Consider the following 27580-nt stretch of genomic DNA (forward strand, 5'->3'; position numbering starts at 1 on the left):
CTCTGAAAGAAATATGCTTGGGCAACATTGAGAGCTCAGAGTGGGGCAACTGCTGTTGCCTGAGGAGGTCAGAGAAGGCTTCCAGGAGGAGGTGGCCTGGGGAAAAGGAGAGGGGAAGAGGAAAAGTTGGAGGGTATAGATGAAGAAAGGAAGCAGTGGGCAATAAAGGCAGAGAATGACAGAACCAAGTGGCAGGGGGCTTTGTTTGCCAAGTTGAGGGGCTTGAATCTCTTCCCAACAGGTGATGGTAACCATTAAGGACTCAGTTAACACTAATAATGGTGATGATACAGTGCTTACTACATTCTGGCGACTGTTTAAGAGCTTTACCAGTGTCAACTCATTTACCCCTGACACTCAGGTATGGTTAGACCCTTTAGGTCACTTCGGTGGCCGTGTGGATGATGGTGATCAGAGTAACACACGTGTTGTGGTTTGGAGAAAGACAAAGCAAGGGATGGAAAGGACGTGATGACGTTGAGAGGTGATTAGGAATAACATCATCTGTACTTATTTATTGATTGGGTGATGGAACTGGTGAGGAAAAGGTGGGAAGCTGGGATGACTCTTTTTTTTTTTTTTTTTAAAGATTTTATTTATTTTATTTGACAGAGAGAGAGATCACAAGTAGGCAGAGAGGCAGGCAGAGACAGAGGGGGAAGCAGGCTCCCCGCTGAGCAGAGAGCCCGATGCGGGACTCGATCCCAGGACACTGAGATCATGATGCGGAACTCGATCCCAGGACACTGAGATCATGACCCGAGCCGAAGGCAGTGGCTTAATCCACTGAGCCACCCAGGCGCCCCTGGGATGACTCTTAACTCTTCTGGTTTCATACTCTTTTGTGTATATTACTGTGCCACCCAGCTAGAGGATTGATAACCCTGTTCCATTTTTCAGAACTCTCGCTGCAATCATTTAGCAGCTCTTCCTTATGGGTTATTTAGAAGTGAGTTGTTTAATTTCCAAATATTTGGGGATTTCTCAGAAATTTTTCAGTTGCCAATTTCTAGTCCAATTCCATCATGATAGGAGATCGTCTTTTGTTTGTGCTTTCATTTCCTTTGCATTTGTGGAGGTGGTGTTTTGGTTTGTCTTACCCGGGCTATCTTGGCAAATCTTTCTTTTGCACTTGAAGAGAATGTGTCTTCTGCTGTTGGCGTGTGGAGTTTCTATAAATGTCATCAGGTCAAATTCTTTGTTCTGTTCAAGTCTTTTAGAAATTTGGCAATTTTCCTGAAAATTGTCCAGCTACAGTAATTGTGGACTATTTCTCCGTTCAGTTCTACATCCGATGGAGAGCTCTCCACAGACAGAAGGGTACTATGGGAGAGAGGATAGAACATTTGCGTGAAACTGGGAGAAACATTTTATCTCTTTAAATTTACTGTGGAACGCAGAGACAAAATGGAAATCACTACGTCTCCCAGCAGGCCTAGTGGAGCTCAGGACAAATGCAAATAAGGGAGGCCAGGCATTAGGCCACGCCCCTTTCCTGGGTTGGCAAGGCAACTGATACCCAAGCCAGCCAATCGGTGATATGCTCACCTGCGGGGGCGGGGGCTCGAGGAGAACCAATGGGACCCGGGGCAGATGGTTCCTGGGGCTAATGGCTTGGCCTACGGGGCGGGCTTTTAATGAAGGGACGGCGGTGGGAAAGATGGCGGCGACTCTAGGACCCTCTGGGTGGTGGCAGCGGTGGCGGCAGCGTTTGTCGGCTCGGAATTGGTCCAGGATGTTGCTCCTTCTTCTTTTGATGGGGTCTGGGCAGGGACCACGGCAAGTCGGGGCGGGTCAAACGTTCGAGTACTTGAAACGGGAGCACTCGCTGTCGAAGCCCTACCAGGGTGAGGCGCCCGGGGCGAGGTGGTCGTGCACGGGGAGGGCTTCGGGATCTGAGCTCAGCGGTAGTGACCGGGGGTGGCTAAAGGCTCGTGGCCCCAAGGAAATTGCCGGCGGGGGGAGGGCACACGGGGACTCCCGCAGCGTTTGGGAGCCTCGGGTCCAAAGGGCAGGGGTCAGCTCTCCCCGCCCCCCGTTTTGGAAGTTTCCAGCAGGTCGAAGCCGGGCTCGGATGCCGCTAGCGCTAGGCCTGGACAAAGGGGAGCTCGGAGTTGGACAGCAGTAATGTAGGAGGGGGTAGAACTGCAAATGGTGGGTAGTGACTGAAGGCCACTAGCAAAAAGCCGGTCTCTCGATGGAGCTGTGGATGTGCTAGAAATGAAGCAGGAGGCAGAGCCGGGATAGAACTTGGCCGGATTGAGAAGGAGGAAATTCTATTGCCGGTTAAAACACCTGCTCTCCAGTCCAGGAGCCCTGTTGATGAAAGAGGCTAGTTAGCTTTGCTCTGTTCAGGGTTCTTAGGCTCTTAGACACAGCTTTATCGACCAGAAAATTTATGTAGTTAGCTACAGAGAGGACCAAATCAATGCATGTGGCTTAACTCACACAAGTCTGTGTCCCCACTGGAGTGTGGGACAGCAGACAAATCACTGAAAGTGCAAGAGTGTATATACAGAGCTGCTAAGGGTGATCATTTATTCACTCAGCAGATGCCTTGAGTGCCTCATCTGTGCTGTCTCTGGTAGCACAATGGACTATTACAGACACAGTTCTCACTTGGCAAGAGGCATGAAGCCTGAGGTACTGGGAGAAGTACCTTCACCCTTGTATTGTTTACAGAAAGGATGTGATTAAGCCCTAGAGGCCTGAGAGTCAAGCTCTTTTTGGTAGAACTGGGGAGTTGTGGTTTTTTTTTTTTTTTCTTTTATGGTGCTAAAATTTACATATAAAATGGGAGGAATGGATCTAAGCTGTGGTTATTGAGGCAGGAATAAAGTGCTATCTCTGATGTGCTCTGGGGTGTTCACCTGAGAAGGCCTTTGTGAAAGGAAGCCGTGGAGATGTTAAGGATTTGAGATTTATGAAAGGCAAGGTAGGAGATCAAGTGTCATGAAAGGGAGAAGATGACGATGACTCCAGTTTTAGGAGGGATCCATGATGGTTTCAGAGTGGGTTGGTGTTGAAGAGTGTTAACTGATCTACTTCCTCCCTGTAGGTGTGGGCACGGGCAGTTCCTCACTGTGGAATCTGATGGGCAACGCCATGGTGATGACCCAGTATATCCGCCTTACCCCAGATATGCAAAGTAAACAGGGTGCCCTGTGGAACCGGGTGGTAAGAATCTTTCTCCCTCCTGTGTTGGTGGTCCAGAAAGCCTGAAAAAGTTAAGCAGTGGCATATTGACTTAATTTTACTGTTTATCCCCAGTGCTCTGTCTTCTGTGGATGTCACGGATTTTCATTTCATAGAATATGGATGACCTTCACAGTGCAATCAGATATGTAGAGGCATGCTCTCAGTTGTTCCAGTTATAGCAAATAATCCATTTTGATTGTGTTTTCTGAAAAGTCTTTTTTTTTTTTTTTAAAGATTTTACTTATTTGATAGAGAACGAGAGAGCATAAGTGGGGGATCGACAGTGGGAGAGGGAGAAGCAGGCTCTCTACTGAGCAGGGAGCCCAGTGAGGGACTTGATCTGAGAACCCTGGGATCACGACCTCAGCTGAAGGCAGATGCTTAACCAACTGAGCCACCCAGGCTCCGTGTTTTCTGAAATGTCTTAATTCCTGATTGACCTGATACTGTTACTTCTTGGAGGTTAACAACTTAATTCACATTTAATTACTTCGTAAAGTAGAATTGCTCCTTTAAATTTAACCTAAACTTCATCCCAGTATCTGCCCTTGTTATTTCACTTTGAAGTGTCTAATTTTAAATTTTATTTTCATGTGAAAGCCACTTGGAGCCCCTTGGTCATTTTATTTGTCCTTCTCTGGACCTTTTCTAGCTACATTGTCTTCCTTGAGGTATGGCGGCAAGAAGTGAATGCAGTATTCCTGGTGTGGCTGCACTGTGATTTTGTACAAGTGTAAGACGATGCTTTCTTTTTGGTTTCTAGGGCTCTTTCTAAATCTTTTACAACCACTTTACTTTTGGGAATGACCTTGGCATTCTTTAATACTTTTTCTTGGGTTCTCATAAGCTAAGAACTTACTTTTTCATGATTTTTGATTTACAACTTTTCATGGTCATTGATAAGTGAACCTCAGCAAAGAGAACAGTTTCTTTTCCCTGTTCATTTTATGTGACAGAGAATTCTAACAGAACAGAGGGATAAGAGAAGTTTCTACTTGAGCTATTTGCACAAGCTGGCCTCTTAACCCAGATTGTAGTGTTGAACTCATTCTTGGACAGAGTACAGGGCGGCGTGTTCTGGTAGAAGAGACTAAGGGCTGGCAGTTGACAGACTTGGGTTCCAGATCTCGCCGTATTACACACCCACTGTGAGCCCTCCGCTGTTACTTAATTCTCTCATTGCTCCCTTTCTCCGTCTGCCAAATGCGCTTTGTAATACCTTCTCCGTGCCCACTAGGGTTATTGTGAGAATAAGACAATAGACATGAAAAACTTTGGAAAGTTAAAATGGTTACAGAAATGTGTGTTACATGCATCTGTTATAAGCTTCATTGATGGAGATCTCTGGTAACTAAATGATTATGTCCAGGGCTAGATGCTTTGCTGCTGACCTGCTAGCTGTCCCTACATAACTCTTTTAGCATCAGTTCTAGTTTAGGATCTAGTTATCCTGCCCATCTTCAGATTGTCTGATGCTGTATTTTTGTTGTTGTTGTTGTTATCTATCAGAAGAAGCTTTGGAGCTGTTTCTGAGTTATTTGAATAGGATGTATTTGTTTGAACAGTGGTTCTCAAATTGGCTGTCCAGGTGAGTTGATACCTGTGGTTACTTGGATTTTTTAAAAGCTCCCAAGTGAATCTAATGTACAGCCAAGTCTCAGAAGCTCTGTGAGGTATAGCCCTGAGCAAAGGCATATGGCACTATGGTAGAGGAGGCCAGGATAAGTGGCAGGCACCTCTTGGCTCAGTGTGAACCTCTCTAACCCTGGTCTCATCCCAGGGGGAATAATACCTACCCTCTGGCTCTGGGGCAGCTTCTTGCCACTGAATTTCACTCTTGTCCTGACATCTAAGTGAAACAGCAGAAAGAGAACCCAGAACAACAACGCAGGGACTGGGCTCTTCAAGGTAGGGTAAGCTATCAGATACTGTGGGTTTTTTTGATGAATTCAGAAGTAACTTCATCCCTTTCATTTGACTGTGTGCTCCTGATACTAACACTTTTGGAAGATTTCCCAGAAATTAAAAATGAAAGCTAAAAATGATCTAGCAATATCTTGCTCAAGAGCCAGAACAATCTGTATAAAGATTCTGGGTGAATCCTGTTGGCCTATCTGCTCCTCATTCCCTTCTTTGTTCGTAGTGACTGTTAATCAGGAGCCTGTATAAGCCAGATAGCTACTCTGCTTTCTCCTTGAAAAAGTGTTCAGCTCTTTAGAGCACTTAACCATCCACTTATCTCCTTCTCCATTTTTCCAAGCCTTTGATACACAGTTAAAGAAAAAAAACCCCAAAGAACAAACACAGGAGTCTTTTTAGTATCCACCTCCTTAATGTTTTTCCATCAGAAGCTGTCCCTGGGGTGGGGATGGTGGTGTTTTCCTTTGGTACATTTATGCTTCTTGGCCATGGGCATGAGGTTTTAGGGAACTGTAACTGTAATTTACCCCCTCTTGGGGAATTCTAGCTTGCCCCTCAGCTTCACATAGGGCCAAGTCTAGCTAATTAGAGTTGTTTACATGTCTGCTAATTATTCCTGGAAACCTTTGCATAATGACTTAGCCTTTTTTTTTTTTTTTTTTTTTTAAAGATTTTATTCATTTATTTGACAGAGAGATCACAAGTAGACAGAGAGGCAAGCAGAGAGAGAGAGGGGGAAGCAGGCTCCCTGCCGAGCAGAGAGCCCGATGCGGGGCTCGATCCCAGGACCCTGAGATCACGACCTGAGCTGAAGGCAGAGGCTTAACCCACTGAGCCACCCAGGTGCCCCTTGCCTTTTTTTTTTTAATTAAAAAAAAATTCTTTTGTAATGAATGAGACTTTGACCTTTCTTGAAATCCACAGTTTTTAGAATCTGTCAGAGGAGTGATCTGAAGTTGCAGATAGCCACCTGTACTCTAAAGGCTGAGATGCTTTGCTCTGCCGCCTTAGCAATCTCTTGTCTTTTCCAACTTTGGAGTACTGTCCTGTTCCTATGGGAGGTACTGAAGATAATTGGGAGGCTTATTCACTCTTATAGTAAATACCATATGTAGTTGGATGGCCTAACCTGTTTGATTTTATGACGCAAACACTTAGTAAGTCATAGATTTCAGTTTCAACCCGTTGCCTCATGTTGCCTGAACTTAGGTTTTCCAAGTCTCTAGACCACTCTGAGGGCTTGAGGGCTTTCACATTTCGTGCCTTTCATTGATTCCGGTGTCTTTTTCACTCTAGCCTTGCTTCCTGAGAGACTGGGAGTTGCAGGTGCACTTCAAAATCCACGGACAAGGGAAGAAGAATCTGCATGGGGATGGCTTGGCAATCTGGTACACGAAGGATCGGATGCAGCCAGGTATTGGGAGCCTGGGTGCTCTTGTGTGGGGTACGACAGGTCTGCTTTCTCATGTGCCCTCTCTTTGAGAAGCATATGTCTTCCCTTCCCCGCCCCGCCAGTGCCAGCAGTTTTCCCACTCCCTTGATGTCTGCGGATGAAGACCAGCCTATCCAGTCTCTAGAATGGGGTCTGAGTTCCAATAGAGCAGCAGAACTTGACTCATCCTGGGGCGAGATTGTGCTAATTAGTCCCTTCTGGTTTCCCTTGGAGGCCGAATGGCCATTTGGGTGGGTGAAAGCCCTGGCTTTCCCAAACAGGTGACTGGGTGAGCTGACTTCTTCGTAGCATGTGTAGTGAATGGTCTCAGAACTCCTTGAGTTAGGAGTTGCATGGGAGCTGTTGCTCCAAGGACGTGGCAAACTCAACCTGATTTGACCTGATCTCTTTTTTGCAACAAGAAGCGGAACTTGGGAATTCAGCTCTCTCTCAGGGGCATAGTTGTCACCAAGCGTTCGTGAAGCAAAATTCTTTTGGGGCGCCTTAGCAACTGGTTTGGACCAGGGAGCAGCTGTAGTGCTAAACAGTGTTGCAGTGGCCTTCTCTCTTCCCCCTGCCTTCAGTAACAAACAGCTACCGACTTTATTGGGTGCTTGGTACAGGCCCTGCACTTTACCGGATGCTTTTACATATGTTTTCTCATCTTAAAGAGAGGCCTGGGAGTCACTTGAATTTTACTTTTTCGTCCATCATAGTGATATGTTTTTCCTTTATCAACTCTTGGCTTTATTTCATTGTTCATCATCTGTTCTCTCTCTCTAGGGCCTGTGTTTGGAAACATGGACAAATTTGTGGGGCTGGGAGTATTTGTAGACACGTACCCCAATGAGGAGAAGCAGCAAGAGGTAATGGCAAGTGTTAGAGCTTAGGTCAGCTGCACTGATATCACAGTTCTTTGCCTCAGGAACATTCACGAGGGAACAGGGGCTAGAAAGTGAGGGTTTTCATTCTTTTTTTTTCATCTGTTGAACTTGAAAAGTTAATATCCTTGTCAGAGTGTTCTAGAGAGAACAGTTTATGGTGCACAGTCCTTTGGGAATGGCTGTTGTGATTGGGGCCTTTTTCTTTAGTGTTCACAGTGTTCTTTTGTGCACATTAGGTAGCTGCTGGAATCGAGCATGCTTGGCTGGTTGGTGATTTGGCTCCTAGGCCCTGCACCAGAGCAAGCTGAATTTATATAACTCAGCTCCCCTGACTTAATAGATCACTGCTGTGCTCTCTTCTGTAGCTTGCTCACTCTTTCGAGTCTCCTTTTCTTCTTCCTGTTTTTAGACCCGAACAGCAATTCTGTTGTCCTGGAGGAAACGTTTTGTTCCAGTCCCGTTTCTGGCTGTTGGCAGAAGCCTCTTGCTTTTTGTTGGCTGACCCTAGGGTTCTTTAGTACTTTCTTTTTTTTTTTTTTTTTTTTAATATTTTATTTATTTATTTGACAGAGAGAAATCACAAGTAGATGGAGAGGCAGGCAGAGAGAGAGAGAGGGAAGCAGGCTCTCCGCTGAGCAGAGAGCCCGATGCGGGACTCGATCCCAGGACTCTGAGATCATGACCTGAGCCGAAGGCAGCGGCTTAACCCACTGAGCCACCCAGGCGCCCCGTCTTTAGTACTTTCTTATACTGCCAACAGGTTTATATTCTTTGCCTGATGGCCATGACATTAGATGGTGGGAAAGCAATTATGACAGGTGTTGATGGATATCCTGTAGCTAAATAATAGCAAGAAAGGCAGTATTGAGGATAGAGACAGAACTCACTTTATTTTTTTTCCTTAAAGTTTTTTATGAAAGTTTTTTTTTTTTTTTTTTTTTTAAAGGCTTTATTTATTTATTTGACAGACAGAGATCACAAGTAGGCAGAGAGGCAGGCAGAGAGAGAGGAGGAAGCAGGCTCCCTGCCAAGCAGAGAGCCCGATACGGGGCTTGATCCCAGGACCCTGAGATCATGACCCGAGCCGAAGGCAGCAGCTTAACCACTGAGCCACCCAGGCGCCCCTTTATGAAAGTTTTTTTATGAAAAACCGAAGGCTTGTTAAAAGAAATGGGAAGAATACATGATCATATGTGCAACACCCAGATTCAGCAGATTCAACAGTTTCAGCATTGCACACAGAGTTCACTGTAAGCGGTGGAAATAGAGACCCAAGTTAGGAAAATGACTTTTTGTTGTGAGGCCGTTCACAGTAGCATCTCCGTGTTTCCTATGTTCCTCCTCACTCCACCATACAGCAGGAGCTTAATAGTTGCGAGACTTAGTGAGAAGACCAGCAGGATCCTTGCACTCAGGAGCACTGAGGTGTGAGGATGTTCCTGGGGGAAATGTGGGGTGCTGTAGAAGACACAAGAGGTGTGTCGAACCAGGAGCAGGACAGTGTGGTGGTGGTGGGGAAGACTTCCTCCAGGAAGTGACATTTACACTGATGTCTGCAGAATTAGGAACCAGTGTGCCATGCAGAGGGAAAAGCATGTGTTAAGGTGATAAAGTGAGAGAAGAGATCAGAGAGAGATGATGCTAGAAAGAAAAACAGAGCCCCAGTCTTGCCATGTTGCTCAATTTTAGCTGCCACCATTCCTGTGCCATTCTTTACTGTTGCCTCTTGGGCAAGTTGACTGGCCCCTGAGATTGAGTGGTGTCTGCTTGGGTGGGTGGTGGTTTGGCTGTTTGGACCAGTGGCAGAGCCATCCGAATGTACGTGACTCATCCTCACTGTGCGCACTGGGGCCAGATTCTGGGGTGAGGTGTTCCTGGTAAGGAGTCTGGGCTTTATCCTGAGGGGGTAAGTGTTATAAAGGATTTTTTTTTTTTTAAGATTTTATTTATTTATTTGACAGAGAGAGATGACAAGCAGGCAGAGAGGCAGGCAGAGAGAGAGGAGGAAGCAGGCTCCCTGCTGAGCAGAGAGCCCGATTTGGGGCTCGATCCTAGGACCCTGGGATCATGACCTGAGCCGAAGACAGTGGCTTAACCCACTGAGCCACCCAGGTGTCCCTGTTATAAAGGATTTTAATGAGGAGACTGTCATGACTAGGTTTATGGTCATGCTGAGGAAATAGGGGTAGTTAGAGATGCATCTGAGTAAGGGTATGGGGCCAGATTTAGGGCTTGACTAGACTTCTAAATGTGGCTCTCTGCTTCTTCCAGAAATAAAGTGTGGAGATTCTCTTAGCTTCCATTTCACCATCGGATAATAGTAGTTCTCATTTGGCAGATGTGATGGCTTATTTTGTAAGAAGAGTCTTGTTAATAAAATTAGTTTTGGTTAGTAAAGATTGGCACTTTTTCTGGCTATTCAGGTTCTCACTCCCAGCTATACATTGAGATTGCCTGGAGTGCTTTTAAAAATACTGACGTCCAGGGGACCTGGGTGGCTCAGTTAATTAAGCATCTGACTCTTGATTTTGATTCAGATCATGATATCAGGGTCATAGGATCGAACTCTGCATTGGGCTCAGTGTGGGGTCTGCTGGAGATTCCCTTCCCCGTTTCCCCCACTGCTTACCTGTGCTTACCTGTCTCTCTAAAATAAATAAAATATTTTATTTTATTTTATTTTTTTAAAAGATTTTATTTATTTATTTGACAGAGATCACAATCAGGCAGCAAGGCAGGCAGAGAGAGAGAGGAGGAAGCAGGCTCCCTGCTGAGCAGAGAGCCCGACATTGGGCTCGATCCCAGGAGCCCGGGACCATGACCCGAGCCGAAGGCAGAGGCTTTAACCCACTGAGCCACCCAGGTGCCCCATAAAATAAATAAAATATTTTAAAAAGTGAAATTAAAAAAAAATATATGGATGTCCAGGCCCCAAGCTCAGAGTATAATTCTATTTGTCTTAGGTGCAGCGTAGGCAACCTTTCTTTTTCAGAGTGCTCCGGGTGAGTCACATGTGTAGTCAGGATTGGGAACCCCTGGACCAATACGAGGTCCTTGTTTCCGTATTAGTTGTTTACCTGTTAAACACATGTGTTTATTAAAATGACATTTAAGAAAACTCATCAAAGTGGTTTTTGTTTATTTGGTGGCTCTTATGTGCCAGGTACTTTACTGTCTTAATCCTCATCAGAACTCCTTAGAGTTAGTATTATTTTTCCCCATTTATGAATGAGTACAGAAGCTTAGAGAAATGTCTTGTTCAAGATAACAGCCAGTATAAATGGAGTCAGATTTTGAACATACCAGATACCAGAGGCTGTGCTTTTTTTTTTTTTACTCTTTAAAGGTTTTATTTATTTGACAGACAGTGAGAGAAGGAACACCAACAGGTGGAGTGGGAGAGGGAGAAGCAGGCTTCTGGCTGGGCAGGGAGCCCAGTGTGGGACTTGATCTTGGACTCTGGGATCATGACCTGAACCAAAGGCAGACGCTTAATGCCTGAGCCACCCAGGTGCCCCAGAGGCTGTGGTTTTAATTATGATGCTCTACTCTCTCCCATCCATTGTTCTGCCAGGTTGATTTCCTTGAGAATGGAGATACTTTTTTTTTTCTTTTTAAAGATTTTATTTATTTATTTGTCAGACAGAGATCACAAGTAGGCAGAGAGGCAGGCAGAGAGAGAGAGAGAGGAGGAAGCAGGCACCCTGCTGAGCAGAGAGCCTGACGCGGGGCTCTATCCCAGGACCCTGGGATCACGACCTGAGCTGAAGGCAGAAGCTTCAACCCACTGAGCCACCCAGGCGCCCCAAAAGAATGGAGATACTTATTATTCACATATCATCTCCTATGTAATTTTAGTTCTTAGAGCTTATATTCAGTGCAACAACTTGGAACTATTTTAGAGGGTAAAATTGAGTGTGTTTTGTTGGCGGCATGGTTTACTTTGATAGCCTACATAAAGGTGCCAGGCCTTGTTTCCAACACTCATACATGTTATTTACTTGTAACAACTCTTTGGGGGTAGATATTACTGTTATCTTTACATTATGGGTAAGAAACTGAAGTAAAGAAAGGTTAAAAAAATTTGTCCGTTGGGACCTAGGTGGCTTGGTCAGTTAAGTGGCTGCCTTTGGCTCAAGTCATGATCTCAGGGCCCTGGGATGGAGTCCCACATCAGGCTTCCTACTCAGTGGGGAGTCTGCATCTCCCTCTCCCTCTGCCTGCTGCTCCTTCTGTGTCAAATAAATCTTTAAAAATAAAATTTTGTCAGTGACACAGAGAGGGTTTGCTTCCAGCCTACAATCTCATTATTTTGTTTTATTATTTTTAAGTACATCAGAAGAGGGTGACAAATACGGTACCTTTTGAAAACTTGCAAATGTCACCTAGAGGATGTGTGGGACGAGAACAGGAGCTGGCGGGAGGGAGTGTGGAACAATTCACCAAATCCCTCAAGGTGGTGGTAAAAATGTTGCTCTGGTTTCTTGTTTCCTTGTCAACAGAGCACATGACCTTGTTGCTCAGCTTACTTGCAGCCACATTGGTTCATGAGGAAATACAGGGAAAATATTAGCAACCAGTAATGCATCTGAGAACAGGAGTTCAGTTTAGGCTTGGCTCTCTGAAATCAGGACAGATTGGTAAACATAACATGTTTATGTTCATGATATCAGGGTCGTGGGATCGAGCCCTGCATTTGGGCTGTTAAACATATCTGTTAAACATAACGTAAACATGTTATGTTTAACAGATATGTTTAACATGGTAACCTCAATTTCCCTGTCAGCAATAATGAAATTGTAGTTTAGGTGAGTGAGTCAAGAGTTGAACTATTTTGGGAGTGCAGGGTATTGCCTGTGCCATAGTAAGATTGCCAGATCAGAAGTGGTTGTTAAAAATGATAGTGGGGGGACACCTGGGTGGCTCAGTTGGTTAGGCCGCTGCCTTTGGCTCAGGTCATGATCCCAGGGTCCTGGGATCAAGTCCCGCATTGGGCTCCTTGCTTGGTGGGGAGCCTGCTTCTCTCGCTGCCTCTGCCTGCCTCTCTGCCTGCTTGTGTGTACTCTCTCTCTCTATCTCTGGCAAATAAATAAAATTAAAAAAAAAGATAATGGAAAAAATAGGAAATCTGGATAGATCTGTAACAGGAAGAGATTGAATTAGTAATAAAAAATGACTCACAATGAAAAGCCTGGGTCCAGACGGCTTCACTGTTTTCTGTCAAACAAAGACAGTAGAGTTAGTACCAGTTCTTCTAAAAAATTCTTTTTTTTTTTTTTTTTTAAAAGTTTTTTTTTTTTTTTTGACAGACAGAGATCACAAGTAGGCAGAGAGGCAGACAGAGAGAGAGGAGGTCATTCTCTCAGGGTCCTGGGATCAGGCTCTAAGTCCGGCTCTGCACTCAGTTCAAAGTGTGCTTGGGATTCTCTCGCCCTCTCCCTCTGCTCCTCCGACTCGTGCCCCTGTTCTCTTTCTCTCTCTCTAAAATAAACAAGTCTTTTTTTTCTCTTAATAAATAAGTCTTTTAAAAAAAAAAATAAGGGGGCGCCTGGGTGGCTCAGTGGGTTAAGCCTCTGCCTTCAGCTCAGGTCATGATCCCAGGGTCCTGGGATCGAGCCCCGCATTGGGCTCTCTGCTCTGCAGGGCGCCTGCTTCCTCCTCTGCCACTCTGCCTACTTGTGATCTTTGTCAAATAAATAAATAAAATCTTTAAAAAAAAAAAAAACCTTGAGAAAATGTAGTATCTTTATGTTAATAAAAACATTCAACAAATTAGGAATAGAAGGGAACTTTTTCAACCTAATAAAGGGCATCTATGAAAACCCTCAGGTAATATCATACTTAACTGTGAAATACTGAATGCTTTCACTCTAAGATCAGGAATAAGATGGGGACATCCCTTCCTGTTACTTATTTTATTTTATTTTTATTTATTTTTTTTTAAAGATTTTTTATTTATTTATTCGACAGACAGAGATCACAAGTAGGCAGCGAGAGAGAGGAGGAAGCAGGCTCCCCACTGAGCCCTATGTGGGGCTCGATCCCAGGACCCTGAGATCATGACCTGAGCCGAAGGCAGAGGCTTAACCCACTGAGCCACCCAGGCGCCCCCTTATTTTTTTTTTAAAAGACTTATTTATTAAGAGAAAAAAAAAAGACTTGTTTATTTTAGAGAGAGAAAAAGAGAACAGGGGCATGAGTCGGAGGAGCAGAGGGAGAGGGCGAGAGAATCCCAAGCACACTTTGAACTGAGTGCAGAGCCGGACTTAGAGCCTGATCCCAGGACCCTGAGAGAATGACCTGAGCTGAAACCAAGAGTCAGATGTTCAACCGACTTAGCCACCCAGGTGCCCCATTCTTGTTACTTCTATTTAGCATTGTACTGGAGGTTCTAGTCAGGGCAGTTGTGTAAGAAAAGAAAATAAACATTTGGATTGCAAAGGAAATGTAGAACTGTAGATGACATGATGTTGTATGTAGAAAATCTTAAAGAATTAGCAAGAATACTGCTAGAACTAATAAATGAATTCAGCAAAGTTGCAGGATACCAGATCAATATACAAAAATCAATTATACATCTGTATGCTGGCACTGGGCAGTCAGAAAATGAAGGTAAGAAAACAGTTCCAGCGACGCCTGGGTGGCTCAGTCGTTTGCCTTCAGCTCAGGTCATGATCGTAGGGTCCTGGGATCAAGCTCCGAGTTGGGCTCCCTGCTCAGCGGGGAGTCTGCTCCTCCCTCTCCTCTCTCCCTGGCTTGTGTGTGCACACATGCTCTCTCTCTCAAATAAATAAATAATCTTAAAAAAAATTCCACTTATACTATCATGAAGAATAAAATACTTGCAAATAATTAAAAATAAAAGTACACTCTGAAAACTATAAAATACTGTTGAAAGAAAGTTAAGTCCTAAGTAAATGGAAATATATCCTGTGTCATGAATCAGAAAACTTAGTATAGTTGATCCTTGAACAGTGGGAGGTGGTTAGGGGCACGGACAACCCCACCCCTAACACACTGTTGACAAGCCACACATAACTTTTTTTTTTTTTTTTAATTTTTTATTTATTTGACAGAGATTACAAGTAGGCAGAGAGGCAGGCAGAGAGAGAGAGAGGGAGAGAGGGCGAAGCAGACTCCCTGCTGAGCAGAGAGCCCAATGCAGGGCTCAATCCCAGGACCCTGAGATCATGACCTGGGCTGAAGGCAGAGGCTTAACCCACTGTGCCACCCAGGTGCCCCCACACATAACTTTTGACTCTCCTGGAACTTAACTACTAATAGCCTACTGTTGACCAGACCAGATGCCTTACAGATAATATAAACAGTTGATTAACACGTTTTTTATGTTATATGTATTGTATACTGTATTTTTTTTTTAAAGATTTTATTTATTTATCTGACAGAGATCACAAGTAGGCAGAGAGGCAGGCAGAGAGAGAGGAGGAAGCAGGCTCCCCAATGAGCAGAGAACCCGACGCGGGGCTCAATCCCAGGACCCTGAGATCGTGACCCGAGCCAAAGGCAGAGGCTCAACCCACTGAGCCACCCAGGCGCCCCTGTATACTGTATTTTTACAATAAAATGGGCTAAAGAAAAGGAAATGTTATTAAAACCCTAAGAGAAAATACATTTATAGTACTGTCTTTGTATTTAAAAAAAATTGACATGGAAGTGGACCTATGCAGTTCAAACCCATGTTGTCAAAGAACAGCTATATTGTTAAGATGATGATGCTTCCCACGTTGGTCTCTAGATTTGACATATTCCGTGTCTATCAGAAACCTAGCTGGCTTCTTCGTAGAAATTGACAAGGTGATCCGAAAATGCAAGAAATGGAAATGCAAGAGAACTAAAATAGCCAAAATAATACTGATAAAGAAGAGCAAAGTTGTAGGAGTCATATTTCATTTCAAAACTTAATACAAAGCTGCAGTAATAAAGACAGCGTGGTACTGGCATAAGGATAGACCTATAGATCAATGGTATAGAATTGAAAGTCCTAGAAGTAAGTCCTCATGTTTATGATCAGTTGATTTTTGATAAAGCTGTCAAGATAATTCAATGGGGAGAGAACCATTTTCTTTTTTTTTTTTTTTTTTAAATAGATTTTACTTATTTGACAGAGAGAGAGATCACAAGTAGGCAGAGAGGCAGGCAGAGAGTGGGGAGCAGGCTCCCTGCTGAGCAGAGAGCCTGACTCGGTGCTCCATCCCAGGACCGTGAGATCATGACCCGAGCCAAAGGCGGAGGCTTTAACCCACTGAGCCACCTGGGCTCCCGAAAGAACCATTTTCAACAAAAGGTGCTGACTCAACTGGATGTCTACATGCAGAGTAATGAAATTGTTCCCACCATACAAAAAATTTAACTTGAAATGAACTGGAAAACTAAGTGCAAAAGCTAAAACTAAAACTCTCAGAAGAAAACATAGGGTTAATTCTTCATTACCTTGGATCAAGCAAAGGTTTTTAAGATACGACACCAAAAACAAAAGCCACACACAAACAGATGATTTGGGGAAAAAAAATAGATTATACTTCTTTTTTTTTTTTTTAAGATTTTATTTATTTATTTGAGAGAGTGACTGACAGCATGAGCAGGGTGGAAGGGGAGAGGGAGAGGGAGAAGCAGGCTCCTTGCTGAGCAGGGAGCCTGATGTGGGGCTTATTCCAGGACCATGGGATTATGATGCAAGCTGAAGGCAGATGCTTTTTTTTTTTTAAAGTATTTATTTATTTGACACACAGAGATCACGAGTAGGCAGAGAGGCAGGCAGAAGCAGGCTCCCTGCTGAGCAAGGGATCATGAGATCATGACCTAATCCAAAGGCTGAGGCTTAACCCACTGAGCCACCCATGTGCCCATTGAAAGCAGATGCTTAACTGACCAAGCCACCCAGGCACCCTTTCTTTTCTCCGTTTTTACTTCTTTTCTTTTTCAGGGGCAGGCACCTGGGTGGCTCAGTCAATTACGCATCTGATTCTGGATCTCAGCTCAGGTCTTGATGTCAGGGTCATGAGTTCAAGCCCCACATTTGCTCCACACTGGGCATGGAGTCTACGTTTAAAAAAAAAAAAACAAACAAAAGAAAAACAAAACCACCCCACAAAGCAACAACTTATGCTTTGGAGGATACCATCAAGAAAGTAAAAATAAACCCACAGAATGGGAGAAAATCAGTGAAAATTGTATATATGATAAGGGACTTGTTTTTATATATTCTAGATATAGTTCTATAGTAAAAAAGACAACTCATCTAAAAATGGCTGGGTCAGTTGGTGGAGCATGTGACACTTGATATTGGGGTTGTGGGTTTGAGCCCCATGTTGGTTGTAAAGGTTACTTGGAAAATAGTTTTTATCTTAAAAAAAAAAAATAACCAAAGGATCTGAATAAGTATTTCCCCAAAGAAGATACACAAAGGATGGAGAAGCATGAAAAGATGTTCAGTATCATTAGCCAACAGGGCCATACAAATCAAAACCACAATGAGATGCTACTTAATACCCACTTGTGGCTATTTAGTCATAGCTTAAATAAAAAAGACAAATCCTAGTAAGTGTTGGTAAGGGTGTGGAGTAATTGGAACTCTCATACACTGCTGGTTGGGAATGTGAAATGGGCAGTTGTTTTGGAAAACAGTTGGTCAGTGCTTCAAATGTCTAAATACAGAGTTGATATCATCCATCAATTTCACTCCTAGGTGTATATACCTAAGAGAAATTGAAATCATGTCTATACAAAAAGTTGCATAAATGTTCATAAGCACTGTTTATAGCCACAAAATGGATATAACTCAATGTTCTATCAACTGATGAGTAAACAAAAAAAATATACATATTAAAGATTTTAATTATTTATTTGAGAGAGAAAGTGTGTGTGCACACACCAGAAGGGGAGAGGGAGAGATAATTTGAAGCAGACTACCTGCTGAGTGGGGAGCTCTATGCATGGCTTGATCTCATGACCCTGTGATCATGACCTAAGCTAAAATCAAGAGTTGGATGCTTCACCAACTGAGCCACACAGGTACCCCTCTTTCCTGTCCTTTTTTTTTAATTTAAGATGTCTTTTTTGTTGTTGTTGTTAGAGAGAGGCACACGCACACAAGCTAGAGGAGGAGCAGAGGGAGAGGGACAAGATCCCAGCATGGGCTCAGTCCCACAACCCTGAGATCACAACCTGAGCCGAAATGAAGAGTCAGTTGTTCAAGAGACTGAGCCACCCAGGCACCTCTTCTTTCCTTTTTTAGAATCTGGAGCCATTCTCCAATATTTCTGTGTTTCAGGTTATATTAGAGACCTAGGGCTTTTGTTTTGTTTGTTTCTAACAGTGTATACTAATCACTTTTCCATAATGATTTGAGAACAGTGAAGCATGGATATTGAGCCAGGGCTGAGGGGCCAGACTACTTGGCTTCCGGTCCTGGTTTTACTGCTTAAATAAGCTTTCTTACCAGTGCGGTGGGGATACTGATATCACCACTTACGGTTGTGAGAAGTAAATGAATGGGTATGTGCACATTACTGACTACAGTGCCTGGCACAGCGTAAGTGCTCTGAAAATGCCCATTATTCTCATTCATACCACTAAATGCCATTCCCAGGGGATACTTTGCAGACACCTTGGCAGTAGCTTTTGTGGCTCTGTTCTTTCCCTCTCCTCTCCCACTCTCCTTTTCTTCATATCTAGGTTCTAGAGAGCAAACTTGGCCAGCTTACTCCACGGCACTATGCCTTAGGTTGGAAAAAATGACTCTAAGAAGAGTGGCTCCTAAATGCTGGTTCATGAACTCATATTGGTTGGTAACAACTTCCACTGATCTTTTTTTTTTTTTTTTTTTTAAGATCTTATTTATTTATTTGACAAAGAGCTTGAGTAGGGAGCGGCAGGGAGAGGGAGAAGCAAGCTCCCTCGTGAGCAGAGAGCCAGTGGTGGGACTTGATCCCAGGACCCCAGGATCATGATATGAGCCGAAGGTGGATGCTTAACTGACTGAGCCACCCAAGTGCCCCAGTTTCATTGGTCTTAACAATGGGAATAGTAGGGGCGCCTGGGTGGCTCAGTTGTTAAGTGTCTGCGTTCGGCTCAGGTCATGATTCCAGGGTCCTGAGACTGAGCCCCACATTGGTCTCTTGGCTCGGCGGGAAGCCTGCTTTTCCCTTTCCCACTCAGCCTGCTTGTATTCCCTCTCTCGATGTCTGTCTCTGTCAAATAAATAAATAAAATCTTAAAAAAAAAAATAGAAATAGTAAAGTGAACTCATGAGTGCTAAATTGTTTATCATGAAATTCTGTTATTTTTTTGGTATTAAAATTTTATTTTAAAAATGTTTATTATAGATGATTGTTCTGTCATTATTGTAATTTAATGTTTATAGGTCAAAAAATGGCAAGCCCATTAATCTCCAACATATTTTTGGAGATTTTACCAGTCTGTGACAGCCAATGGTCCAGGAATTACTGCTCTAAAAGATGCGTATTTGCCTTGACGCTCCTCATCGCTTCTCGGCCTTTTGGCTAAGATCAAGTGTGCCTTGACGCTCCTCTATGCACAGCTGGGAGTAGTATTTGTATCTAGAACGAATGAACATTTATTGACTCCCAGACAGCTTACTAAAGGCTGTGTATCTCATTTCATCTTCGTGATCAGCCCTGTGATCTAGCTCTGTATTACCCTCTCTGCTTACAGGGAGGAAATGGAATGTCTCGAGGAGCTACGGTAATCCACCCAAGGTTATACAGCTCTGAGCGTATAACTGCTGTTAGGACCCAGTCTGCCTGATTACAGAGGCCGGTGGGCTCCTTTTTCTGTCTAGTTTACAGTTACTTGTATGCTTGGAATCTGTGGGATTTTAGCATAGGATCCGTAAGTCTGCAAGTTCACAGGTCTCCCTTTAGTCAAGATAGGCTAAGGGTACAATTACCACATAGAGGGCTTTTTTTCTTTTTTTTTTTAAGTGGCTTTGTAGTAGAAAATTTGGAAACATTTCTTCATCCTACAGGCAATAATCATTTGGACAATAGGTAGGAGTGACTCTAATTTTTCGTGACTCTTAAATTAGGAATGAAACTACCACCTTGCCTGAGTCTGAGGGATTCTTCAGCCTTTGGTTCTGGCTATATATAGGCTGCTTTCCAAGGAAAGAAAATGAGCTGCTGTGTGAAATTAGTGGCTTCCCAAGGAACACTTAACTCCTGCCTGGGCATGGAAAATAAGAGGGCATTTAAAGACTTACTACTAGTGTGAGGTGAAAAGTTGAAGGCCAAGTCACAAGTTGCTGAAGTAGACAGATTCTTCAAAGTTGTGGGGTACTGTGTCTGGTGCGGTGGTTCTTAGATTTGGCCACATATTACAACTGTCTGTGGTGCTTTTTGAAAAATATATGGGAGCGCCTAGGTGGCTCAATGGATTAAGCCTCTACCTTTGGCTTGGGTCATAATCTCAGGGTCAAGCCCCGCATCAGGTTCTCTGCTCAGCTAGGAGCCTGCTTCTTCCTCCCTCTGTCTGCCTCTGTACCCACTTCTGATCTCTCTCTGTCTAATAAATAAATAAAATATTAAAAAAAAAAGAGAGAAATAGATGATCCTATGCCCTGCCCCTCCCAGACCTATTGAATGAGACTGAGGGACCCACATGGGATTGCAGCTGGAAGGCTCTCCCAGAGGATGCTGGGGGCCAGTTTACCTCTGGCTGTCACTGGATAATCAGATGCCTCACCAGCCTTGGGAAGAGGAAGGCTCTGATGGCTTAAGAAGAGTTGTCTCCGGCACTTTCTTGAAAGATGCAATGTAAACTTCTGATCATGCGTGCTGGGGTTGATAAATGAGCTACCCAGGGCATTTTTAATCCCTTCTTTTCCCTGATTGTTCACTGAAGTTAGGAGCATCCTTTTCAGAAGCCCATTCCTGTATGTTGACAGCATACTATGAATTCCCTTGTTCTACACGATCGCTGTAGGAGAGGAGTATTGAGAATTGGATCACCTACTGACACATTCCGTACCCTTCTGTAGACCTGGGCATAGTCCACCAGTAGCATGGAAGCAGAGCAGTGGGGGTCTGCTCTGAGACTTGCCCTGTGCTCCTTCCTCCTGTGGCTTCTGAGGCCCAGTGTGATCTGGCTTGTGTCTCAGCTCACACCCACCTCTCCCTCACTGGCTGTGTGTCAGACACTGCTGTCTCCTCCTGGTCCTCGAAGAGGTCGATCTCATGCTTCTTATGCCCGCAGATCTTTTGGTGGCTCTCTCCAAAGATGAGGCCTCAACTCCTCAGAGAGCTTGTTCCCTTAGCAGTTTATCATGTTGCCTGTTATATTCTCATCATAGCATTAATACTCTCTGAAATGCTTTTTTGTGAGTTGTATTTCTTTAAGTAGCCCCTATACCTAAAGTAGGGCTCGAACTCATGACCCTGAGATCAGAAGTTGCTTGCTTTTCCAAGTGAACCAGCTGGGCACCTCTTTCTCTGAAGTAATTTTATTTATTTGTTATCTCTTCCATTGTGATGTCAGCTCTGTGAGCCCCCGGCATCTGGAACGGTGCCCAGTTCCTAATAGGTGCTCACTGATAGGAGGAGGAATGCTTCAGGCTCTACACCCTCACACATCCTTCCCATAGGGTAGAGCTGGGCTGAGCTTGTGTGGGTATCTCCTGTCGCTAGTAGCTTAGAACTGTAGCAGTTCTCTGGACCAAAGCTAAATATCCCTGAGCCTCTTGATTTTTCTAAATCTGCCATACTGCAGTGCTCACACGGAACTTTTTCCCTGTCCACATATTGTAGGTTAGAATGACAGCAGCTGTTTGGAAATATATGTCCATGAGGTTCAATTAGAGGGTAAATGATCCCTCTGGATTAGAGTTAACTCCATTGTCTCTCAAGTGGTGGGATTTATCCTTTAGGCTAAGATCCTGGGCAGTAAACGGCATCTTGAATTTGGAAGAAATGGGCCCTCTTTGTCACTCCTTTGTCTCCCCTTGCTGCAGCTGTACAGACAAAAACACATGGCCTGGCCTTCTCAGAGACATAAGCAAAGTGGGGCCTTCTTGGACAGTGGAATGTTGTGTGTTTTTTGAAGTCTCTGAAAGCCTTAGAGAGGTTTTCCTAGTGGGCCCCTTTAAGAATTGGATAGTAACAGACCCTCTCCTTAGAAAACATACAAGCAATCTGTCCACATAGTTTTGCCTGTAATTTTGAGGGGTGTAAGGACTTGCTAAATGCCCTCTACAGATCCGGCAGTTCTGTTTGGGGATTTAGATCGGTTTGCTCATCCACCACGGCTGGGTCAAAGCTCTTCCATGGCTGTTTCTTTCTGACCTGGTCTCCTGTCTTCTGTGTCCTCTTTCATTTTTATAAAAACCTGCTGGACCCTCTCAGGCCCAGAAGAGGAGATATTCTCCAGGAGTCCAGGTACTCAGTCTTGACACGCCATGGCCATGCCTTACTCCCTCTGTGTCCATTCAGCATTTGCTCCTGTTCACACCCATGTGGCTGTTGTCTTGAGAGTCACCAGTCTCTGATTTTGACTGCATCTCCACCTTGCATGTTGACTATTGAGGACAATGAGGAAGTCACCAGAGAAGGGGCATGTATCTGTTTCCTCTCCTTTCATCACCCTGCCTCTGCACTGCCTCAGCACTGGGCTGGTTCTTAAATGGTTAGCCTATCATTTCTGAGGATGAATTCGCTCCTCCAACTGTTGGAGAGACGGGGCCTCTGAAGTAGGTGGGAAGATTGGTAGCTTATGGGGAAGCTTGCAGTAGGAGAACTTGCCCAGGGTATTATGGGGAGAAGTTATGTGTAGGTGAAGCTTAAGTGGGCTGGAAGGTCTTTCGACTAAGAACAGTCCTTGTGGCTGGAGAACACCAGCCAGCAGCCTGGTTCTGGCAGTGCTGGTTCTGAGTCCTGATCCATTTAGCATCCATCATATGCTTACAGGATTTGAGGATTTGAAAGGAGCTATCTGGAATGGAAAGATTTCCCTGATCAAACAGGTATTTTCAGAGTACCTGCTCTGTGCAAAATGCTCACCTGAGAGGGTGGGGGGTGGGAGGTTGTGGGGGATGGAAGATGGGGACATACAAGTATAGTGATTTTTTTCCCTTCGAGGGGTTTACATGGCAAATTGGGGAGAAGGTATATATACATCAAAAGGAAACTACCGGTCCTGGGCCATGTATGTATGTGAGTGCCAAACAGTGATCTCTGGAAGGATTGGAGTCAGACTCCAGAGGGGCCATTTCAGGCCCACCTGGGTTGGTAGCAAGGGGGATTCCCGAAGGCAGGTGGAGAGTTCAGTTGCTTCCTGGGCCATAGCCTTTGATCATCTGAGTGTGCATTCTCAGGGGCCGCTAACGATGAGGTGGAGTGGTTGTCTGGTCTGCCGGAGGGGCTCAGCTTGTATGTGCAAAATTCCCATTGCTGTTTGTACAGGCATTCCTAAGTGTGCTTCCTTACTGTCCTCTGTTCTTCCTTCCCTGCTTTCCCAGCGGGTCTTCCCCTATATCTCAGCCATGGTGAACAATGGCTCACTCAGCTACGATCATGAGCGGGATGGGCGGCCTACAGAGCTGGGGGGCTGTACGGCCATTGTCCGCAATCTGCACTATGACACCTTCCTTGTGATTCGCTATGTCAAGAGACATTTGACGGTGAGTCCTTGCTTTCTCGACCAGTTGGTGGTATGGGCTGCCTTGCACCTGCTTTCATAGCCCTGATGTATCTTTTCTTTTTATTCTAGATAATGATGGACATCGATGGCAAGCATGAGTGGAGGGACTGCATCGAGGTGCCTGGGGTCCGTCTGCCCCGGGGCTACTACTTTGGCACCTCCTCCATCACTGGGGATCTCTCGGGTACTGCCATGAGCACTCTTTATTTGTCCTGACCGAGGTCCTGTCTTGAGTGCCGGGCCTTAGCAAGGCTTCTGAGGGGAGAACCAGACAAAGAGAGCTCTGGGAAGTACCTGGACAGTGCTTCTCTTCTGGTGTTCTGGTACCCTTAAACACCCCTACCCCAGGCTAGTGCATTTGGCTCTAGGAGACGGTTGGTGCTATGGAAAGCAGGGTCTGCCTCTTCAGGCCAGCTCTTCCAGCCCGTGTTTGGAGTTCTGTGCTTCATGTCTGGTGCCCTTTCTGCAGTCTGGTTCCTTCCCATCCAGCTCCTGGTGTGCTGAGCTCCCCTTCTCTTAAGCTTTTCCTTGAACTCTCTGACTCTGTTGTCCCTCTTCTGACAGCCCCCAGCTTGGTGTTTGAATGTGTTGTATGTTCAGGGGCTTCTGTGTCCAGGCCATCCCCCACTCTAGCCCGCTGCACTCAGGCCTCCTGGGCATCTCAGCCAGATGTTAGCACTGTTCTCATCCAAACTACTTCTCTTTCCTCGGCACGCATGGTACTCTCTTCTCAGCCCTTGCTCTCTGTCCTCTCTTTAGCTGGTTTGACCAGTTACTCTGAAACTCCTATTTGATTTATGTGGCATTAACAGTACCTAGTTCTTTTACTTTTCTATCTCTGGATTTTCTTCCTACTTATTTCCAACTTGTGGCTTCCCCTTCCGTGTTTATTCTGTCCCTTGGCTTGAGCTTTAATCATAACCTCTTTGGAGAAGAGGTAAGGCACTGAACTTTTGGGCTTTTTGACTAGTGTAATTCATTATGAATAAAGCTAGTAGGAAATAGAATAATTTTTATCTGAAAAAGTCCTTTGCTCTAGATGTTCAGTGATACTGTCTACATTAGTAAGTCTCTGTTCTCTGGCTGTAGGATAGCCCTAAATACAAATTAGGTCTTTTTCTTAAGAAATCCAGTCTCAGGACGCCTGGGTGGCTCAGTTGGTTAAGTAGCTGCCTTCGGCTCAGGTCATGATCCCGGCGTCCTGGGATCGAGTCCCACATCGGGCTCCTTGCTCCGCAGGGATCCTGCTTCTCCCTCTGACTCTGCCTTCCACTCTGTCTGCCTGTGCTCGCTCTCGCTTGCTCTCTCTCTGACAAATAAATAAAATCTTTAAAAAAAAAAAAAAAAAAAAAGAAATCCAGTCTCTAGTGACCATGCTGGTAGCCATGAGTACCCCTAGCATTCAGCTTTGTGGTCTCTTAATACCAGTTCCTGCTAAAGGAAACAAGAGCTTCTTGGAGAAATGACTGATACCAGGTCTGAGGCAGGAAACGGGGAAGCTGGGAACTTTCCAGGAAAGCAAGGAAGATAAAAACTTCTAGGTTCATGTAAAAGAGCTCAAGAGCCAACTTGAGTGGGCTCCCACTGGAGGCAGATGGGTCATGTTGATCATCTATAAGATGTAAACAAGTTCAATGTCTTGAAACACATCAAACATGTTTGAATCAATGAGATTATAACAACACTTTAAAAAGAGAAAAAGCACACCTGGGTGGGTCAGTCAGTCAAGCGTCCATCCTCCATTCAAGTCATGATCCCAGAGGTTCTGGGATGGAGCCCTGTGTTGGGCTCCCCGCTCAGTGGGGAGTCCACTTGTCCCTCTGCCCCTCCCAAACTCATGCACGTGCATGTGTGCATGCTCTCAAATAAATAAAATCTTAAAAAATAGAGGAAAAAAATGGGAGTCCCTAATTCCTTGATCCTTTCTCTAGTAATTATTAGTGAGATATTCAGGGTGATAGTTATAAGCAACTGTGGAGAATGTCATTGCCCAGATGGAAAGTGTGTGCCATGCCAATAGCTATGCCCTGCTCAAGGCCTATTAATCAGCTGGCATGAGGCCCTTTCCTATCTTGCTTGGGCATATTGTCTGCACGGATGGGAAACTGGTGCTGTGTCTTCCCTTACTGTGTTCCAAGGTTTTACGTACGAGGTGGGCTTTAATGCTTGCATTATATCTAAGTTTTTTAAAACTATATAGATAATGCATGCCTGTTGATAAAAACTTAAATCCTCAGTAATAGATTATTCTCTATTCCCCATCCTTATTTTTACATGAAAGGAAACAGGTTTCAGTTATTTTTTTCAGTCACTGCTAGCGGGGCACTTGGCTGGCTCAATTGGCACAACATCTGACTCTAGATTTTGGGGTCATGAGTTTGAGCCTCACGCAGGATGGAGAGATTACTTATGTTTCTAAAAAAAAAATCCAGGGTCACTGCTAATGAGCTGTAGCGTGAAACTCCCAAGATACCTCTTTTTGGGGTGGTTTGGGTCCTCCCTATGCTTTTTTCCTTTAGATAATCACGACGTCATCTCCCTGAAGTTGTTTGAACTGACGGTGGAGAGAACCCCAGAAGAGGAGAAGCTGCATCGAGATGTGTTCCTGCCCTCGGTGGACAACATGAAGCTGCCTGAGGGTGAGCGCAGGGGATCGGGGAAATGGCCCTGTGCTTAGAGAGGAGGTCCCTGTGCCTGGGAGGTCTGGGGTGACTTGCACCCACAGCTCGCTGGGCCATTTCCTGTGTTCATGGAGCACAGGCTCCTGCCATTCTGCTGGTCTCCATGTTACAGATGAGTAGGGCTGCTCATTTTTTAAATTGAGGCCCCTGGAAAGGGAGTGTCTTTCTGCCCTCGGGCTCCCAGAAATGAGTGTCAGAAACTGGGGACTTGATACTCCAACTGGGTGGGCTCCTGATTCTGACGTGCTTCCCTCTTGTTTCCTCAGTGACTGCTCCATTGCCCCCCCTGAGTGGCCTGGCCCTCTTCCTCATCGTCTTTTTCTCGCTGGTGTTTTCCGTATTTGCCATTGTCATTGGCATCATACTGTACAACAAATGGCAGGAACAGAGCCGGAAGCGTTTCTACTGAGCTATCCCGCTACTGCCATGCCTGCGGCTGTCACCGTGAGCCAGCGCTGGCCTGAGTGTCGAGCCAGCTGGGTCTTCTCCAGTCTCCAGCAGCTGGTCAGGGACTCTGTTCTCTCACTGGAGCTTTGAATGCAGGGATACTGCATTGCCATTGACATCCATGGGGACATTTAGCTGGTTCAGGAAGCCCACCTACCCTGGGGCAGCGCTGCTGTGATGTGCCTTTCCCTGCAGTCCTTCCACTTGGGAGCTAAAAGGGACAGAGAGAGTATATATACGGTTCTGATGCCAAAAATCACAGAAAAGAATTTCATAGCTCAGGCTGCCTTTTTGTTGGACTCAGAGGATCGTTGTGTTTCATTTTTAAATCTGCAGAGAACACAACACGGATAACTCCTCATACCTTCCAGGCATACATTTGTTGGTTTGTTTTTTCGTCCAAGCCTCCGTCCACCTGAGGAATTCTCCCTGGAAATCCGGATGGAAACTTCTTCCCTGTGTTGCCTTCTCCCTCCACTCATTGCTCTCTCCACATGCAGCCTGAGCTAGAAGAGACATCTGGATGCCTCTCCAAAGAGCCTTGGGCTGCAGAACAGACTGTTGTTTCACTACCCTCAGTAGGTGGCCACAGTGGAGGGCTCTTTGGCTCACTGCTCCAGCTGTTGTTCTTTAGCACGCATCTTGGTTCTGTTGGTTTGTTTGTGACCTTCCCAGTTGGTTCCTTTAAGCCCTCAGTCAGGTTTGGCCAGAAGTTGGGTATGCAAGTCGAGAGAAGCTTATACGACTTAATGGTTGTCAGGGGAGTAACTAGGAAACTGGCCAGCTCCATGTTTCAGTACCAGAAGCAGCATCTGCCATGTGATCTGGCCATTGGAGATGTTTCTGGACTCTGGAGCCTGATGAACTCCATGTTTGGTGTTTATAGGACTCTTGAAATCCCACTTGGGAGTGTTCAAAATGTAAAGAAGCTTCCTTTTTATAGCCTCGGCTTGGATACTCTCCAAAGAGGAAACTTGGCTTCTGTTTCTTAATGGTGGAGAAACAGTTGCTATTCTCCTATTGCAAATCTGGGAGCAATGGACCCTCGTCCTCTGTGCCTGGAAGAGTTCATTGTCATTGAGCAACAGAGCCTGAGTGTCCTCCTCTGTGGGTCAAACCTTATTCCACTGCCTTATCTGACAAGGGGTCATGTGCTGCTCACCTGTCTGCCCTGTGATTAAAATGGCCAGTAGGCCAGTCTCCCTGGAGGGCCTGGAGCTCTGAGCTCTCCTAGCCCTGTACTTCTGTAGCCTAAGGGAAATTCTTAAAATGGCTGATGAAAACCAGACATGAGCTTCCAATTCAGTGTCTTTCCTTTTAGGGGTGGTTTGGGTGGGGGTAAGGTC

General features: G+C 45.0%; 1 protein-coding gene across 4 annotated transcripts; it reads left to right on the forward strand.

The window, feature by feature from the left end:
- The first annotated feature begins 1613 nt into the window (after positions 1-1613).
- On the forward strand, positions 1614-27522 carry LMAN2L (lectin, mannose binding 2 like). 4 transcript variants are annotated; one of them, XM_059406184.1, is made up of 9 exons: positions 1614-1847; positions 3059-3177; positions 6415-6532; positions 7334-7416; positions 21813-21845; positions 22925-23086; positions 23176-23290; positions 25626-25745; positions 26054-27522. In XM_059406184.1, exons 1-9 carry the CDS (start codon positions 1661-1663, stop codon positions 26194-26196), a joined length of 1080 nt encoding a protein of 359 aa, XP_059262167.1. In that variant the 5' UTR covers positions 1614-1660; the 3' UTR covers positions 26197-27522. The 4 variants fall into 4 exon arrangements, with proteins under 4 accessions (XP_059262167.1, XP_059262168.1, XP_059262170.1 ...); XM_059406188.1 differs by lacking the exon at positions 1614-1847 and adding an exon at positions 3851-3931 and having other exon boundaries at positions 3091-3177; XM_059406185.1 differs by lacking the exon at positions 21813-21845 and having other exon boundaries at positions 1615-1847.
- The last annotated feature ends 58 nt before the right edge of the window (positions 27523-27580 follow it).

Source organism: Mustela nigripes, chromosome 7 (assembly GCF_022355385.1).
Source record: "Mustela nigripes isolate SB6536 chromosome 7, MUSNIG.SB6536, whole genome shotgun sequence".
NCBI classification, from domain to species: domain Eukaryota; kingdom Metazoa; phylum Chordata; class Mammalia; order Carnivora; family Mustelidae; genus Mustela; species Mustela nigripes.

Coding starts and splice junctions, on each gene's coding strand:
- LMAN2L (XM_059406184.1), top strand. CDS start 1,661: ATGGCGGCGACTCTAGGACCCTCTGGGTGGTGGCAGCGGTGGCGGCAG. Junction 1,848..3,058: donor GCTGTCGAAGCCCTACCAGG/GTGAGGCGCCCG, acceptor TCCTCCCTGTAG/GTGTGGGCACGGGCAGTTCC. Junction 6,533..7,333: donor GAAGGATCGGATGCAGCCAG/GTATTGGGAGCC, acceptor CTCTCTCTCTAG/GGCCTGTGTTTGGAAACATG.